At 39.7% G+C, this 19,512-nt stretch overlaps 1 protein-coding gene across 6 annotated transcripts in view; it reads left to right on the top strand.

Moving 5' to 3' along the window:
* Window positions 1-18,977, top strand: part of PROX1 (prospero homeobox 1) — a 62,440-nt gene extending 43,463 nt beyond the window's left edge. For 5 of the 6 annotated variants that reach the window (XM_080408447.1, XM_080408446.1, XM_080408448.1 and 2 more), the window contains one exon: window positions 760-18,977. In XM_080408447.1, the coding sequence (XP_080264573.1) occupies window positions 760-948 (189 nt within the window). In that variant the 3' untranslated portion in view covers window positions 949-18,977. The remainder of the gene's footprint in view (window positions 1-759) is intronic. The other variant, XM_080408451.1, reaches the window with a different exon arrangement.
* The last annotated feature ends 535 nt before the right edge of the window (window positions 18,978-19,512 follow it).

Raw genomic sequence — 19,512 nt, forward strand, 5'->3', positions numbered from 1 at the left:
CTTGGAGCACAATGCACCCATTGAAGACGTTGGGGTTTTATTTGTAGGCTTCTGAAAAAGAAGGGAAGACCATAATGTCTCCCAAGAAAACTTGGAACACTATGCACTCATTGAAGAGGTTGGGGTTTTATTTGTAGGCTTCTGAAAAAGGGAAGACCATAACGTCTCCGGAGAAAGCCATCCTATGGGGGTCTCGCACACAGCAGCCCCAGAAGCAAGCTGTTAGCTGAAGGCTTGCTTGCTTGCTGTTGTTTTTAAACTACAAACAACATTCAGAGATACCGTTTTTCTTTGATAGCTTTCAGCACTGGTCGTGACCAAAGTTAAGCACAGAGGTACAGAGGGCTTTTTATGCGTGCATAACTTCTGAATTAGTTCCCACACAGAGAGGAGAACATAGCTGTAAATGCATGGGTACAAATCAAGCAGAGATTTCTCTCCTTAAAGACAATTGTGTTTGTTTCCCCTCCTGCTAATTATATCCTATAAATCCCCCACTCTCCAAACCCAGACAGTAACATTTTGTTACCTACATTCTGTCAGTAGACTTTACAAAGATCTCTAACACATGTTATAAAAGTTATTGCTATAGTACTATATATAACAGCTTTGCATAAGAGAATAGAAGGCTGCCACATTTAGAAAATGCAGGTGCTATGTAAGCCCCTTTCTGAAAGAAAGAACTTAGCTCAGTTTCCTTTGAAGAACCAGAGACTTGAAATTGAAAACTGTATTAATGCCATTGTCTCCTTGTATCAGCAGGTTCCAGAGAGATTCCTGGAAGTGGCTCAGATCACGTTACGGGAGTTTTTCAATGCCATTATCGCAGGCAAAGATGTTGATCCTTCCTGGAAGAAGGCCATATACAAGGTCATCTGTAAGCTGGACAGTGAGGTCCCCGAGATTTTCAAATCCCCAAACTGCCTACAAGAGCTTCTTCATGAGTAGAGAGTTCAGCAGTTATTTATGAATGTATGAAAGTAGCAGTCCCCTTCTGATGCCCAAGTCATGTGTGTCTCTATTTTAATTTCATATATATGTGTATCGCATACATATATATGTATATGAAATTAGACTGTGATCCCTTCTGGATTTAAGATTTCGTTCAGTTCCAAGGGGATGGTTATTTTACTTCAGCCTTCAGTTTACTTTTGCCCGAGACCCTTAACATTTGGAGAATCAACGGGGTTAATTTTCAGGGAGAAGAGTTTGGAAGCGTGTAAAAGCCTGTCTTAGCAAGTTAGGGCATTATGTTTAAAAACGCTTTGTCAGATTTATTGCTTGCTGCAAAGTGGCATTTTGTCTTGGTGAGACTAATGTCATGGCACAATACTACAGACAATGAAGTTTATATTATGTTTATACTGCTAAAGGTCTGAACTCTGTGGAGTCACTTCATAAGCTTCAAGCTTTTTTTTTGTATTTTATATACTTTTTAATCAATAACTAGATTTTGTTTCCTACTTCAAAAAACTACAACATCTATTTTAGGTACTCACTTCAAGAAGTGATACCCAAAAAAGCAAACCCTATTCTTCGTGCTTTCCTTACAGAAATGATAGATACCCTGCACCAGTAATCAACATGCCAGGTTGTTGTTTCTCTAAGTTGCAGCAAGGGTTCTTTGCACAAATCAAATACCGTTCTTGCAGGGCGAGGCCAGTAATTCATGCACAATATTGTATCAACCACACTAATTTTGGAATATGGTCAGCTTATTAAAGCGGAAGCATTTCACTCTCCATAGAGTAAAAATGAAACCTTCAGCGTCCTATATTGCCATGTCTCAGTCTTACTTTATATGGCATTAATCCTAAATTTATTCATTTCTTAGTCCCTTCTGCCCTGCAAAATCCCCTTTCCAGTATACAAAGTTTTCTGTCTGTATTCAACATCTGTCCTGAAAAGCACTTTTTGAATGATCTTAGATATAGTAGAAGAAAGCGTCTTCACCTCACAGAGCTGAGGCAAAGGAAGAAAAAAAAATAGACTTGCTTGTAGTTATAAAATATAATTAGTCTTTTCCTAATCAGAAGAACAAAAATGACATTTTCATAAAAATCTAATCAAGCATATACAAAAATCACAGTGTCCTCCTGGCTATGCAGGGTTCAGATAACCAAATTGAATTTTTAAAATTACAGTAAGTGCAGCTTTAAAAGAAAAAAAAAAACAACAAAAAAACAAACAAACAATTTGAACAATGCACTGCACTTATCTTCTGAAGCTGGAGTTAGTCTTGACCAAAATCTGAGCTACAGTGTGAAGTCCGTGGTGGATCTGGGTTCGCCTGAATGCTATACCGTGATATGTCAGCAGACAGAAAGAAAGCTAGCTGCTAGTTCTCGTGCTTTCTTCAGTGGCTCTCCTTTTCTCATGTTTTCAGAAAGATATCGTCTCCAGAAGTTTGGGGGAAGGTTGAATATGCTATGGCACTCTGTATTTGTCATTTTCTCTGTCGTCTTTTGTACGGATGCAGTAAGAATTTATTGTTATCGTCAATAATATTTTCCCCTACATAATTCAATCTGAATCTAGAGGAAGTTCCTAATTAGCTGCGAATTATATTTAGACCATCAAGGATATTGGTATCTTATTTCTTTATTTTAAAATTACATTTTGACTTTGGAGAGTGAAAGTTTACCCATGTGACTAAAGAGCTGACCTGATCATTGCAGTTTCACTTCATTTACAAATACTGCTGATAGACAGAAATGTATGAAAGCAATTATTGTTAGCAGAAAGCCTTAAAAACCTGCTGACTTCAAATTAAACAGCACAATCCTACGATTCCCTGTCATTCTTTTCAAGCACTGGCAGTATCTGTGGAGTATAGGCAATGCAGACAATAGCATGGGATGAAGTGCCAACGTTTTCACTATGCATTAAAAGCAAAACAAATCTTGATCTTAGACTCCCTGAGGGTATCTAATACTGTACGTATCCTTACAGTAGACAGGATGTGTCTTTTTCTTTCTTTTCTTTTCTTCCATTTTCTTTCATTTACTTTTGGGTTTTTTTTGTTTTTTTTTTTTCTTTTGTGCATGATTTGGTAAACATTACACTTCATAAAGATGTAACTCCAATGAATTCTGAGTCAGAAAGGATGAAAATTGTGTTCATGCACTTTTTTGATTTATGGGAAGAAGTGGCATAAAATGCTCAAGTTTTAATACAGTAAGTTCATCATTGGCATACCATCAGATACAAAATGTAACACTGCATTGTCACCTTGGACATAAGAAAGCAAAGCCATACTTTAGTCATACTATGTGGACATACTACTAGCTACCATCTCAATCTGTGATTTTACCGTTGCTTTTATTATATTGTTTATTATTATTATTATTAATATTAATATTATTATTATTATTTGGCTGCAATGTGATTCACATAATCTAAATAAGTGAAATTGTGTACTCAACACTTGATGTTGTTGCATTTATTTATTTATTTATAAGTAGCATAATCTCAATAGTAAATGAGGCATAGGAATTAAGAGTAGAAATTTCATCTTAAAAGCAAAATAAAAACCTCCTTGGTCTGAAAAAAGGAATAAATGATAATTTGATCATTTCAGTTATGTGATTTTTCTGCATTTTATAGCCATATTGCCTTTGTGCCTCCCAATACACCTAAAATTATAAATACATGGCATAGCTCCTACTAAATTTTGAGTAGAAACCAGTTTCTTTTGAGTGATCTCAATATTATTTCACTAAAAATGGCTAAAAGGCAGGAGGCTACTTTTATTATAATGAAAAGTTTACATAAGGAAAGAATTTAAAAATCCATGTAGAAACCCCATGTTGCCATTCATTTACTGCTAATTCAGATTTATTTCTGCATATAAACTTGAGGTTATAGTCTGTGCCTAGACCTTAAATGCACCAGCGGAAGGATAAAAAAATCCTTCAAAATACCAGTTTTTCCCCCACAAGTACAATTGTTCTTGTGCCTTCTGTGGCTTACAATTTTCATCTTTTAAACTTTATTTTTCAATTACTACAGCTGCAATAAACACTGATTTTTTTTTTTTCCGGCTGTTTGACATAATGTTGATAGCTATGCATATTTTGTGTCTTTTTAAAAATTAAAAAAAAAAAAAAGCAGGAGAATACGTTTTTGAAGAAGAGAATTTTTAGAACAGTTTGATAACGCAAATTATTTTTTCTCAATTGTTTGAGCAGCATTCAAGTTTTGAAAATTCTTGTAGAAGCCAATTTTTTGTAACTGTGGTGCAAATCTTGTGTTTTCTTAGCCTGATGAAAAGTAGTATAGAAGCAATATTTCATACGTGATGTGCATATACATATACATATGTAGTCACACACACAGAGACAAAATGTGTGGGTGTATGTATGTATATATACACAGAAACACACACATACACAAAATATGCGTATGAAGTGAAAAGCTTACCTTTTTCCTATCTAGATTAAGAACCTATTTTAGACATTTGTTATGTTTTGTGAAAAGAATGTTCTATTTGAAACTACAAAACATTTAATTCTTACTGTATCTCTGGTTGTTTAATGGGAACGTTTCACATTTAATGGTAAACACGTGGAAGATGTTAGAATGTAGTAATTATTTAAGAAAGTGTTCACCCATGTATTCCTGAGGTTTGCTTTGTGCCTCTGAGTATTATTTAATTAAAGTGTTTTAAGTTTGCAGAATCTTTGTTACTGTACCAGGTATGTGGGTGAACATTGAAAATCGAGGGGAACTTTTATAAAGCAATGTAAATATTCAACCTTACAGCTGTTCTTGCATAAAGACATAAGATTTTAATAACTACATTCTGAAAACATCTGTTGAATTTATAAGAAACACTACAGTAACTGTGTAGATAGTTGAAAGCATTCTTGAAAATCCAGCTCTCTACTTTAAAAGTTAAGTCTCTTTCATCAGATGTCAAGGGAATGGGTAATACAGTTTCTGTAAAATTGCAGAATTTTTTTCTATGTATATGAAGTCAGTTAATAGAAAAATGTTTTTTTCCACAGGTTAAGATTAATTAAGAAATAAAGGTGAAGATTTTGTGGCTTTAAAGATAGGATTTTCACCAGCAGCATTGAAAGATTATAAGTATATATATATACAGAAAGATATATATATATATAAAAAATGGAAAGTGGTTTACAAAACCCCCAAAATGAGCACTGTACATGAGAAGTGAAAGCAAAAACTATATTTGCCATGTGTATTATATAGCAATCATTGGTGTTAATAGTGCAAATGTTTCCTTCTGGTACCAACTGTGTTTGAAAATTCCAATACGCATTGTTTTCAAAAAGCTCCCCTTAAGGAATGTAACTGGTTTATATGAGTAAGCAGTTACTGTATTGCACTTAAATGTTCTGTTGAAGGAAATGCAATTTTGTTTTCTGTAGAACTGTTGGTTGTAAACCATCTATAAACTGAAGCTAAAAATGCTCATTTTAGAGCTGGGATGAAAACTGGTATTTAACCTTTGTATCTTCTTAGGAATATCCTTTTTAGCGTATGAAAAGTGGTGGCACTATGACTTTATTTAGTCTTTTCATCTGAGCCACAGTCACCTCTCTCCCGAAGCAGCCACCTTCCGAATGCACAAATATACTGGGATATGTAGAAACAAATCTAGAAGAAACAGTGAGCTTACATTTTTCTCTAAAATCCATCCTTTCTGCATTAATTGTACCACTCGAGTGAGATATTAGACAAACACAATAACCATCTCATTACCGTATAATGTGTAAGAGTCAGAAACTAAAACAAAAAAGGAAAAGAAAAATAAGCCTCTTTAGGTTGGTTTTAATGCTGCCCAGAAGAGTCAAAGGTTAAGGTTTAAACTGATATTGTCCCAGCCATTACTCATATGTATATAGTTACAAAAGTGACAAAACACTGCCTTTATATTATTTAGCAATATGTTGTAAATAGCATTATTAAGCTCTTTTTTTGTAATAAAGACCCTTTAATTTGAAGATAGTACAATAACTGAACTGATAAAGTCAATTTTTTGATTTTTTTTATTTTATTTTTTAGCTAGAGGCAATTTCAACTGTGGATTTTTTTTGTTGTTGTCTATTGTTCTGAAGACTTTGCATAATTTATTGGTTTAATTTATCCTAATTTATTTGATGAAGGTGTACAATTTTGTATTACCAAGGATGTACTGTAATATTAATTGATGACAAGATAAAACAGTAAGACTCCCCTGTCCGTTTGGAAAAAAAGGTGCAGTAGACAATTGATTGAAAAAAGTTACAATTCTAGCTTGGCAGCTACTAAATTTAAGATAAACACAGGAAAAATGTTTGGGGGTGGGGGTGGGGGGGTGGATTTTATTTTGTGTGTTTAAAGCTTTTGTATACTCTCCAGACTTTTACCTTTTTGCTTTGTACCACTTAAAGGATACAGTAGTTCAATTGCCTTGTGTGCCTTCCATCTTCTCTAAACTGAATGTATGTGCAGTATATATGCAAGCTTGTGCAAAATAAAATATAAATTACAAGCTCATTGCCATTGTTTATATTTATTTCCAAAAGTTTATGTTGCCCCATACCGAGAGGTAAAGCGCTGAACCTCTCTGCTGCAGCCAGGCTGTGCCTAACACTATAGTCCTCTAAAGGTTTTCTTTTCCCCTTAGTTAGAATTATTTATTAATGAAACTGCCAACCCTCTTGCAAAATGGATATAATGATTTATCTAATCCAGTGCCCTACATCCAGCGCCAGCTAAGATAATGAATGCTATTTTGCAATAGTCTATCGGACAAGGAATAACTCCCTGCAAGAAACCAGTTATGACTAAGGCATAGATAGTCCTTTAAATTAAACGTAGCCAACGTGAGCTAGAAAGTACTTTTATTTATGATGTTTAATCATTTCCTGGATATACCTGCCATGCTGGTGTCCTGCAACAGGGAGTTCCACAAGTCAGGTGAATGTAGAATAATGCTTGTTTTGTTGTGGTTTGCATTTGTTTCTGTTACCGATTTGCCCTTGTTAATGTTAGTGTCTGGGCGCCATTCTCCATTATTTTTATTACAATCTATCATTCTTTCTTGGATCACTTTCTTTCCAAGCTATATAATCATTAGCATTATATATAACTAAACAGTTCGTACATAGTTCCTCAAAATGCAAGTCTCATTTGTTCATTGTTTTTCTCTAGTCCTTCGCCATTTCTGCTGTTTCATCTGTATCTTAAAATTTTGAGGTTGAATCCACCTTTGATTTACATTATTGTCTGCATTTCAGATATGAATGGTTTCTTTTTGGCTTAGAATTGGTGCAGATGGCAGTAAGATGGTAGCTTAGTTGGATACAAAATTGTGCAAGAATTTTCTGATTTTGAAGGAGGAGCGTGTTAAAAATATGTTTTCATCTGAGGTCATTTATTTTCAGAATCTTCCCTGATGCAGCCTCAAGACACCATAGAGCTGAGCTGGAGCCTGAATCCAGCTTTAGCTACACTGTAACAACCTAATAAATACTTCATATCTGCAACAGCAATTAAAACTCCATGTCTTTTTGGACTGGAGTTGCATTTCCTGGGCCATATCAACACCAGGTGTAAAGGTGGTCTGCGGAAGGTCATGAAGTTTCACCTATGTAACTAATAGGTGTAGGATCTTCTCTGGTTTTACTGCAAACAGATTGCCTCTCTGAGTTCACATCTATCCACATTATCCACTCAACATACCAGAAGCATTTTCAGGTTAAAATACCTGACATTCGGGTAATTTCTTAAGGAACTGGCTGCACCGCAGCTCTTACTAATTGCCCGTGTATTCAGGAGGTTGCTAAGACCATGGCACGGCGAGCAGGGCTGACTGCAGTGTCTGAAATGAGGAGCGTGTCTAGGTCCCTGGCTCATCAGCTCCAGAAAGCCTCCAGCCTTGAGGAGGTCCTCTGCCAATCTTGGTTCAGAGCAAGCACAGGCATCCCAGGAGGGAGCTGCCAGGAAACCATGAAAATGCTTTCCTTGTCAAAGGGGAGCCAGAGAGAGGGTGAGGAGACTAAAACCAGGCAGCTGGTTAAGCACGTCCTAGAAATGGCTTACAAAGGCAGCTACAGATTACATGGGAGGGCTCGTTTTTGTGTTAGCTATCAAGACTTAACTAGATGGAGAGGGAGATCATCCTCAGGTGCACAGTTAATGGACCAAAGGATATGAGCTGTATGGGTAATTGCTAGCTCCCTCTGTCCCCTGATCAGTTTTTCTCTCAAATACACTAACTCTATGAAATACAAGACGCTATTTGCCATTTTACCCTGCAGTGGAAAGCATACAGATCTCTAAATAAGAAATCCTAGCTATTGGCATCTCAGAATACTGCAGGAGTTCAGAGCTAGACTGGAACTTGGCAAGTGGTCCCTGTCATTGCAGAGGGCCAAATCAACTTTCCCAGGCTTCAAGCACCCTGAAATGATCCAAATTCTGCAGATCTGGCCATCTGTGCTTGGAAATCCTCAGTTCCCCTAATACCTGGGATTTTCACAATAAGGAAGATACTATGCTCTACCTTAAAAATCATAAGGAAGATACAAATTGTCCCTGACCAAGGCAAGTACAGAACAATTTTATGTCACTGAGACCATCAGTAGGAACTGGGGTCTTTTACACGTCACATTACTGAGAAGCCGAACATAGAAGACTGCATTTTGTGATTTGAGAGCCTGAAAGAGTTAATTGCTCTCATTTTCTTGGTCTGTACCCTTATTTATGCCCAGTCTAGGTTGTGCCAACACAATTTCTATGGAGATGATCCCTTCTGATCCAGTCTTCCCTCTTTGTTAGGAGGGAAAGGGGACTGACGGGTGAGTTGCAGCATACGACTGACTGCGTTTAGGAAATAATGGCAAACAAGTCCGTCACTCTTTGCAATAGGTTATAGTGTTTCCCCAAACAGACTAATCTGATCCAGTTTTAAGATATGGCATGGCATTTATTTTAAGAACACAATACGCAAAATAAATTAAATCTTTGCTAAAGCTTGTTGTTGAACGGGGATAGAGGGCTCCCGTGGTGGTGGCAGAACCGCTAGATAAAAAGGGGTGGCGGGTGGGAGGGTTGTTTCCCTGCGTGGTTCAAGCCCCTGACCCTCCGGGTGCGTTGCATGGCCTGCCTGTTCTCCCAGCTTTCCAGCGGGCAGGGGCATTTGGAGAAGCTGCCTATTAAAGCCTGATCAATTGGTGGGTGAAGAAAATCCATCATTTGCTACAGTGCTCACTTTTGTGCACAGCTTATTAGTATCACTAACACAGGCTCAAAGAGCTGAAAGAGGTATCTTATATTTACATATTAAATTTTTTTTAGATACTCAAATGAATTCTTGTTGGCTTAGGCTAGCCTGGCTCTTTCCAGAGCTGCAGAGCAGAGTGACACACCGACTCTGGTGCAGAGAAAGGACCCCCCCACCTCACTCTGCCCAGACTCCGGGAGGCTGTGATTGCGTTTTCATAAATAAATCCTAGGCAAGTAAATAGTGGTACTTTCCCATTTATTTGGGAATCAGTGTGAAAAAAACAAACAAACAAACAAGCTATTTGCTTCACAACAAAACACATGAAAATGAACTGCTGTTCGCACTCAAAGGCAGTTAATTGCATGCACAGTTTAATTTTATTCTTTAAAATTAGACTTAAGGTTGAGTCTCTAGTTAGGCAAAGGAAAGAAAAAAAGAAAAAAGAGAAAGATGGCACAGATAGCTAAAGAAATACTACCGGCTCCAATGTAAATATGTTTGCAGTTTGCAAGAGACCTGCCAGTCAAGCAGCTGTGGGAGGTAACAGGGGAGAACGCATGAGAGGAAAAAGTCTTGTGGCAACAGTGGCCAGTTTCATTATGGCCACTGCCAGACTGTGAAACAACTCTGGGGGCTTGAAATCCTATTGCCTATTAAAACTGGGCATGACAGCTCTTTTTTATGCTTCACCAACCAGAGATGGAACTGTGTCCTAGGGGAAATAAGGAAAAATATTTATTACAAGTGTTTAACACCTTTTAGTACAAAACAACCCTAATATGCAGCACTCAAGGATAATTCATGCCAGCACATGTAAAACCAAGGGGAATCGCTTATCAGCTCAATAATTTGGTCAGAGCTTTTAAAGGAAGAGATGATGCTCCAGTCAAAGCCCTGAGCCCAGATTTCTCTGAAGTAGAAGCACTTTAGATTTTTTTTTTTATATTATTTTTACAATTTCTCAGTAATTGACACAAGGCTGTGACAACACACCCATCCAGGGACTGCATGGCTGCCTGACTGACTGAAGATCGGCCGTTCAGACTGGAGACCTACCCGCCCCTCATGCACGGCAATAGTTGTTGCTATGTTGAAGAAAGCTGCAGAACAGTTAGGGGTGGATCTTGAACAGCCCACAAGGCTGAGGTTTAAACTGCTTTAAAGGCTTAGCTAAAAAACATGCACCTTGAGCTCCCTTTAGATCGCAAACAGCCTGGAAGTATAAGGACGCTCAGGTCAAGGGGTGTATTTCTAATATTTCCTAATAAAATGTGTGTGTTCAGAAGCAGCAAAATATAAAATGAAATTCACTGCTTTCTTATACAGATCTATGCATTATGACTTCCCAGCTTTTAGTGAATCCTAGAGCTCAGGTGAGGAGCTCCACCGTGCATTGAGTGCCAGAGGGAAAAGCCTCGAGCACTTTTAGAAGGCTGAGCTCAAAGCTTTTCGCGCTGCCGGCTGCACATCCCCATTTCATAGACAGTGCACGCAGACGCTGGACGGCGGCACCTTCTCCGCAGGACCCCCCACCTGCCCACTGCAGAGCCAGGAACACTGCCTGGTCCGACAGCCCCCCACCGGGCACTGGCCCTGCCAGCCCTCTGCATTACTCATTAACACTCGCCGTTACTCGTTAACAGCCCAAGCAAGGGCTTCCTGCGCAGCCCTTGCAAAGCCCCCAGTTTATATTGTGCAATCGTCACACTGCTGTCATTCCCATTTTATTTCCAAGCAGAAACCTTGCTTACTGGCATCCTTTTGCATCCTTGTGAGTGACGGGAGCTGATATTTTGAAATACTGTTTGCCCGGCTATTTGCTTTCGCAGAACCTGGGTGGAACCACAGAGAAACAGGAAAAGCCCATCCGTGGCGAGGATTTTGCCCTGCTCGCGTGCCAGGTTGCTCCCACCCCAGTGCCGGTGCACGCTGGCAGGAAAGGCCTGCTACTTAAACCATGTTTCTGCTCTTCCAGAAATTTCCAGAGTATTCAGCAGACCTTCAACAACAGGGCCACGGCTGGCTGCCGGCTCCAGCACTGGGAGGCCGTCCCAGTTGCTGGCAGGGGGCCGCACTGGGAAAAGAGCAGGCTGGAGGTTGTGCTGTGGTGGGGCAAGGAGGGAACCTGTTTCTGCCAGGAATGACCCTGTGCAGAGGGCTGGGCAGATGGGCACTGCCTGAGGCCACGTGAACTGCTCCTTAGTCTGGGCAAAGGTGCTGGGGTCCACAGCCTGTGGGCCAAGCCGGGCTCAGAGGGCGCGGGAGGACAGCAGTGGCAGCGAGGGTCTGCACTCCCCCCCCAGCTGGGAACTTTCGCAGCGGTGAAGCTGGTGCCCACGGCTGGGCACCCCTGCCCTTCGTGCAGATCCCTCCTGGTATTTCTAAATTTCAGCACCGTTCTCATGTCTCTTTGGAGGAGTTAAGTGGAAGGAGAGTGACTGTGGTTTTGACAAGGTAAATGTGGCAGAAAATAGGCACGTATGTTGTCCCTCGCAAAAGACCTGTACAACTGCCCTGTGATTCTGGATATAGTGTTATATCAGTTGCAAAATTCAGGAATTTTCAAAAATGTGGTACTCTTTTTTTTCTTCTTTTTTTTTTTTAAATAGATAATATCAGTAATATATAATAATAATTCTTGTTATTAATAACGTTAAGGAACTTTGTTTTCCGTCAAAATGTGGTACTCTTTTTTTTTTTTTTAATAGATAATATCGGTAATATATAATTCTTGTTATTATTAACCTTAAGGAACTTTGTTCTTCCATAAATATAAATGAAGTGTATTTGTCCTTAATCTGATTTCAAATGACCTGAAAAGAGGATCAAAAAAGTGCAAGATACAACAGGGGAGAAAATGGCAGGGGGAGCGGGGGGGTGGGGGGGTGTGGGAAGAGGGAGCAGTGAGGGTGTTGACTGCAAAAGAAAGAAAATTATCCCAATTCTAGCACTGCTGGAAAAACGTGAAAGTTATTGCCGCACAAAGAACCTCTTGAACTGCTCTGCCTTCCAAAATTTCTACTGCACTCTCTGCAGTTACTTGTGTATGGCAGAAGCAGCATCTTTGTATTATATGAACAGTCTGCTTCATAATCAAATACCATCTGTCGCTACATCTGAACTTGTTTTCAACATCTGTGCGTTCTGGTCTTAACAAAGCTTTAAAAACTAATTCAAAAACTTTCACAGATCACTGACTAAATATGTACATTTACCATCTTTCATATTGGTTTAAAATATTTCTTCTATAGCTGCATCCCCTTGGCTGGGAATAGTTAAGATGTATACACTGAGTTGCTTTATTAAGCTTATTTTCTAATGGCCTTGGGTAGCCAAGTGCAAAAGAGGGACACTTGCTCAGGCACCGAGAGGACCCATCATATTCTTTCTTGGTGCCAATACAGTCCCTTTCTGCCAATGAGAAACCTGAAAGTTGATCAGCTACCATACCCCAATTACTCAAAATGACACTACAGATAAAACTGCAACCAAGGGGAGAATCAACTGTATGGCTTATATGCTGCTAAAGTGTGTCTGAACAAATGGTGAAGTAAAATCATGAGAGCCCTCATGAGGATAAGTACGTTGTTACTTTGCACATGCTTCAGAAATGTGAAGTACATCTTTACAGAACTTTTGGCCAACCCCCTGGCAGATGTTGACCAGTTTTGCTTATGTATACATCAGTTGCAGAACACTAAAACAGAGATTGGAAATTTTAATTTAGTCAAGGCAGTTGGGCTAAAATGATGGCTTTTGTTGAAACCATTAAATAGAGCTGCCTAATGAAGTACAGTACAGCACTGGCAAACCGAGCCCTGATGAGATGCAGCAGCTTCCAAACTGCAGCCCTGCAAAGGGGAAGAAGGAAGCTTGCAAGTCTTTAACTAAAGTGGAATGGCAACAGCCCTTGTAAAGCTGCGTTTGATTTTGTGTTTGAGGGCAGACGCACTTGTACATTATCGCCCTGACATTTTAACCATTAGTTGGAAACGTGCCGTTGCAGTTCCTGCCATATATTTCTCAATCCTATTTGTTAGAAAGTGAGCTAATAGACAGTGTGATGAAGTGATCATAAATTCACTTTCAAAGGGCATTTGGGTTCAGAGCCTAAAGATTGAATATGGCAAATTCTTAGGCACAGGGAAGAAGGTGGGGGCCAGGGGGGTCATTCTCACTGATGGGTTCAGTGATTGATTCCACTACAGAACTATATTTGCCCTTTACTTGGCTGTTTAACACAGAATAGCTATAATAGGTTCCCGATCCATTATTCCTCTTCCTCCTAGGGTCACTGTGACGTTGAAAGAAAATATAACCTTGGCTGTGATAAAATAAACTTTAACATTATCAGGTGTTTGGAAATTGGAAGGTGTCCGATTGCTTTATATAGGATACACACAAACACACACACACACGAAGGGTTATAATATAATCCTCCGTGCCACCTCTGACAAATGGTTATTACCATTCAGTATTGGTTTTTTGCTCATGCAATAATATGGTGTCATGCAAGTCCACACAGCCTTGAAATTCTTCTTATTATACATAGCCTTCCAAAACCCACATGCAGTATGCTGCTTTTTCAATGGTGATTAGCAGTATTTTTTTAAAGATAGGTGACTTAGAACAAAATTTGCTCTGAGAGCGCAAAAAATCATCTGAAATGCAAGATGAAAATGAGTGGTTTAGCACAAGGCAGCCCCAAAATATTTTCAATAATTAGGAGAGACTTATGTTCCATTTCACTGTTTTATGTGTTATATAGTATAGAGCAAGTGCCACTGTAGTTAAGTGTTTGTCAGCATTTCCCTTGTAAATCCTGGTTTTCCAGAGGGTTGCGATAACTTGCCAATTTCAAATCACACTGGGCTAACACTCACTATACACATTGTCAGCCCAGATGCAAATTTCTGTTGTTATTACCAAAAATGAAATCAAGTGAAGCTGCTGGTTTTTAGTTCATGGCAAAAGACAATGGTTTGGAGGTGGTGGTGGTGTGCTTTTTTTTCCTGTTGCTCCTGGTTGGGATTTTGTTGTTGCAATGGTCTGATTCAAATGGGTTTGCTTCAAAAGGGATGTAAAAGGAAGTTAGGGTATGGATATTTTTATATACCCTAAAATATAAGCTACGCGTAGAGGGCTCAGGGAGAGAAGAGGGCAGCGTTTTGATCTGGTACAACTTACAGTCAGGCGTATGATATTGAGGGGTATATCTACTGACCTCCATCCCAAGCTTCGGTTCTGCATCGTGAAGGCGTTAACATGCTAATAAAGGTCCATGCAGCAGCCAAATTCTGCAAGAAAATACGAAATTGGTTGACTCAGCTGAAGCAACTCCTGTGAAGCACAGAAGCAAACCCTGGCCTCCTAACCCCAGCCTTTGGGACCAACCTTTTGGATTCCTGCAGGACCCCATAAACTGCACTGGCTGAACCATGAAGAAGAGGTCAAACCTCCCTCTTCAACATCCCCAAAATCTGCACCATCCCACAATAGTCACAGGAGAGCACAAGAGTTTAGGGCTGCAGTCTCAAACATCCTCTGCTTAACAACAGAAGGACGGGTGCCTCCTTCTGCCAGTCCTTGCTGGCCCTCAGGCCCTGGGGGGATGCAGGATGAAGAGGAAAAGGAGGAGGAGAAGGAGGAGAGGGAGATTCAACAGGCACCACAGACTGGCTCTGCAGGCTGAGCACAAAGAGCTGCTTTCTTCCATGGATAGAAAGTTGGGGCCACGCAGGTGAGGAACACTTGCTAAATTGACAAGAATTTTTCTATTTGTTTTTCCTTTCACTTTGAATTAACTAAAATTCCTTTTCAAACTTAAAAAAAACATGCTGAAGCATTGCTCTCCCCTTATTGATTGAGTCTTTTACTATTTAACAACCGCTTGGTTTTGTTAACTGCAGAAGGCTGTACTGAGAAGCCCTCAGCTGCTTTCCTTTAAGGATGTAGCCCTCCATCCCTGTGAGGCACAGGCATGTAAATCCAGACTTACAGCAGATTTACACCAGCGTAGTGCAGTGGTATATTGTAAGACTAAGTGGAGAAATAGGCCTAAGTTCAAAGGATTGCATCGAGGAGCAATGCACTTCTAGATGTTTACAAATCTAGAAGGTTTTCTAGAAGTAAACAAATGGGGAGTCACTGGGTGAACAGTTGTGACCAGCTCTAGAGAGGATAAAAAGTGGTGATACCACACTCAGGCTGCCTGGAGAAAGACAAATTAGAGAATATGTTTATATCACTTAGCAGATATCCACAGGTCTTCTAGTACTTTTAAATCAGACCCTCAGCTGATGTGACTTGCAGTGCTGTCAGCTGTGAGGTTTATCTCACTGCTGTTGGAGGTGTTGGGGTATGGCTTGTGATATTTTTGGTACTCTGGGCTGAGAGACTAACATCAGCAGAAGAGACTATGTCATTGGCAGTGTTGTATCAGTTTATATCAATTGAGGTTTCAGTCTGCTTATAGTAGCAGCGGCTTGATTTTATAAGCCATTGCTCATGTACCTGCCTCCAAGATCTGCAGGAATCAGATCTACCCCACACACCCCTGTAGCATAGCAAACAAGGTCCATACGAGTCACACACTCTTTTCCCCACCTGGAAAAACACTTAGGTTTGATTCCACTTTAAAACAAAGGACAATTCCCCGCCTACTTAAGAGTTAAGCTAGAATGCCACTTTTTTTTCTTCTATATTCGAGCCCCAAATTTCTGTATATTGATGTATTCAAACACAAAATTCAAGCTTCAAGATCAGAGGACCCCAACTAAATGTCAAGATTTTTCCACACAAAACAGAAACTGAATTTTCCCTCTATGGAGCAGATAAAAGCAATAATACCTTATCTCCTCCCATGACTTCCTGGCCAGGAGCAGCAGCAATATATATTAAGATACCAATTGACTGTTTATAGGATTAAGTAAGAAATAGCTGAAATCAGCCTTTGCTTTTATTTGAGTTTAATTCATCCAGTCATAGATCTGTGTGGTAACCACCTATAATAAAGTAATAATAAAAATAATAGAGCTTTGCACTTTTACAGCATCTTCCACTGAAAGCTATCTCAGTGTGCTTCATAAGTATTATCCTTGCATCTATTCCTTCAATTCTTTCAGTTTCTCCTCATCTTTATCTGTAGAATTTGCAGTAATATGATAGCATGATTAGCCTTACAAATAAACTAAGGCAAGATGTTATTTCAATGAACTACAGAAAGAGCAAGGTAAAGTTATTTGATAAAAACAAGAGAAATTAAGTAGATTGGGGGTGGTATATGTTCATTTTGCTAACGTATGATGTAGTCAGTTAAGGATAAAAGAAAATCCATACATTCAGCTAGGTCAGCTGAGTTTTCTTGTATTAAAGGAACATAAATCAATGTATATCATTCAGCATGTCTTGTTTCTGAGACAAAAAATGAAGAGGAAAAATATCAGTGAAGAAAGTTTAGAAAGTTATGGGATTCATTTCTTTATTACAGATGATATTTTCTAAAATATCAGTCTTACGATCACACATTTCTAATGTAAATAAGTCACAGCACTGAAAGGTGACAGGAGGTGTAGGTATGGGGTTGCAATTTGAGACTCCCTGGAACAGCAATGCTCTCTTTACCTATGGCTACATGGCAGCTAGCTCACCAAACACAGTTGTGAGACAAACAAGAAATGCTAACAAATACTGCCGCAGGTATTGTCCTCAGTGTCCTGAACCGACTTCAGAACAAGGAAAGAGGAGGCTGTTTGCTCCAGGAAATTAATCCTTGGAAGTTTAGCCTGTTTCCAGTGGAATTCTTCCTAGGGTGACATTCAGTCCATGTGGATAGCCAGCACAAAGCCCATACACCACTAAACTTGTGGTAATGATTCCTTCCATCTCAGTGCTTTAATTTGAAGTGAAAGGGAAGCAAAATTTAAAAGAACAAGGAAAACACCTGAGAATGCACAAAATTAATGCAAGCAGGCAGATTTGGGAGAAAAATGCATAGTAAAGAGGTGTTTCTAAACTGAAAGTGCTGCTAAGCAGGAAAATCTCAATCTTCCACCAGTACCAGAGGCCCTCCTTCTCTTGTGTTACATTAGATTTGACTGTTCTCTCCACAAAGCCGCCCGTCCCTCTACTACTAAGTAGCCATTTATTTTGCTGGGCACTGCAACACCAACAACAGACTTGAATATAGGCTTGAATCAAGTGTGAGTGAAATGCTGGGAGAGGCATGGATAGCAGAGGGAAGGGGGGACAGGCAGTGAGCTCTAGTGGAGGACTAGGAAGAATGAGACCTGTGGTCCATGCCTCAACTTCTCCATCCATAAAATACAAGCAGTAGTAAGTATCTTCCTGTGCTAAATATACTGAGGCAGGCTGCCTGTGTAAACTTTAAGACTACCACCAGCTATTACCCCTTCAGTAATTCCATTCTGCCTTCCCCATTTTCTCAGTACGACAGTGACTGTAGCACTAGCCCAGTAATTGGATATTCTCATGCCTCAGATTCCCTGGTATTTAATTTTTATATCATTCTCAGAACCTATCACATATTTGTTTTGATTTATTCAATATTGATCCTTTCTCTGACTTTCGAGCAGCTATCACCTTCCCTGCCCGTTCCCAGGGAATCTGCCAAGCCAGCAGTTTGTGATTTTGTCATAATACATGTGTTTCATTCTCTGAGTGGCTGTTACAAGCTTCTGGATCTCACAAATGTTATATCCCCTCTTTTTATTCACACGTTCTGTATATTAAATGTTCCCAGAGATGGGCTTTCCTTGTGTGGAAAAGCAAGGCTTTTTGTATCAGATTGCAGCATACAAATCTAAATCTGTTTTAGGGGAGAACGAGGAGCTTGATTTTGGCTGGATTTGAATAAATGCTCTTATACTGCTTTCTACAATACACTGTGCACACAGGAGGAGAAAAAAGAAAGCTGACTGAGGCAAACCTAGGGCAACATTTTCTGAAGTGTCTAGGTGAGCTGGGCATGTTTCACATTGTTAGCAGACACCCACAATTTGCTTGCTCGCTGTACAACTTGCCCAAGCACCTCCCTCATTTCAGAAAATTGGATTGAGATATTCTAAACTGCCTTACCCAAATCTGTTCTTCGTTAGTTCTGGGCCTCACAGCTGGTGGTCTTCTCCAGTGTGGCCACAACAAGAAGGCCACATATTATCAGTCAAAGCATTGTCCGGTTAGGAGCTACCCCTTTCCAAGGGAGAATAAAGTAACACCTGTATTGCTCTATGTTAAGAGCATAACCAGCAGACCAGGGGGAGTTTTCATCCCCCTCTATTCAGCTCTATCTGGAATACCATCTCTGGTTTTGAAACCCCAGAAGTCCCAAAGGATATTGAGAAACTGGAGAGGCCCCAGCAGAAGGCTACCAACTAAAAGCACATGAATGTTGAGGAAACATTGAAGCAATTGGGCTTATTTAAGAAGGTGAAGAGGAGGCTGGGAAGGGACGTCTCTAGTCAGTATTCAAGGGGAGTCACAAAGAAAACCAAGGTGCTCTTCTCAGTAGTGACAGACAGTAAAACAAGGAGCAATAACCATGAGCTGTGTTTCAGGAGATGCAGAATAGACATTAAGGAAAACTTACTCACTAGAGGAGTAGTGTAGGTTACCTGGGAGCTGGTATCTCTGTCCACGCAGGTTTTCAAGACTCAACGAGAAAAAAAACCAGAGCTGACATTATCTGGCCAGTTAATAATAGCTGTGCACTGAACAGGCGGCTGAACTAGATGACCTCCAGAGGTCTCTTACAATTCATACTTCTGAGGTCAAAAACCGTTATGGAATGTCAAAGGAAATTTTCCAAGGAGACCTCCAAGAGCATACATGTATACACACTAACAGAGTGAGAAATCAAACAGGGCTTCCAATACAAACACCTTCTCAGGATATTCTGCCACCAAAGTTAAGCTCCTGTGATCTCCACAGGCATTTGAGAGATGAAGTAGGGTTGAATACAACAGTCTGAAAAAAAGAGTCCCAGTGTTGGTTACATTCAAGTTATTAGTGTTATCTCCCCATAAAATTCTTGTACCATTCAAGAAACCCCCAGCTTATTTTTCTCCTCCGAATTCTTTTTCTCCTCAAACTGTTTTCCCTGCTTGTGAAAGTTTTCTTTCTTTCTAATCCCACATCCTGACTTGGGTTTTGCCTCTTTTCTCTCAGGACCACACCATCTTGTGTAAACCTGAGATCTGGCTCCTTATCTCCACTGATTTCCACTCACAGCAGCCACAGAAATAATTGGTTAA

The sequence above is a fragment of the Falco punctatus genome, assembly GCF_963210335.1.
Source record: "Falco punctatus genome assembly, chromosome: 12".
Taxonomy (NCBI): Eukaryota; Metazoa; Chordata; class Aves; order Falconiformes; family Falconidae; genus Falco; species Falco punctatus.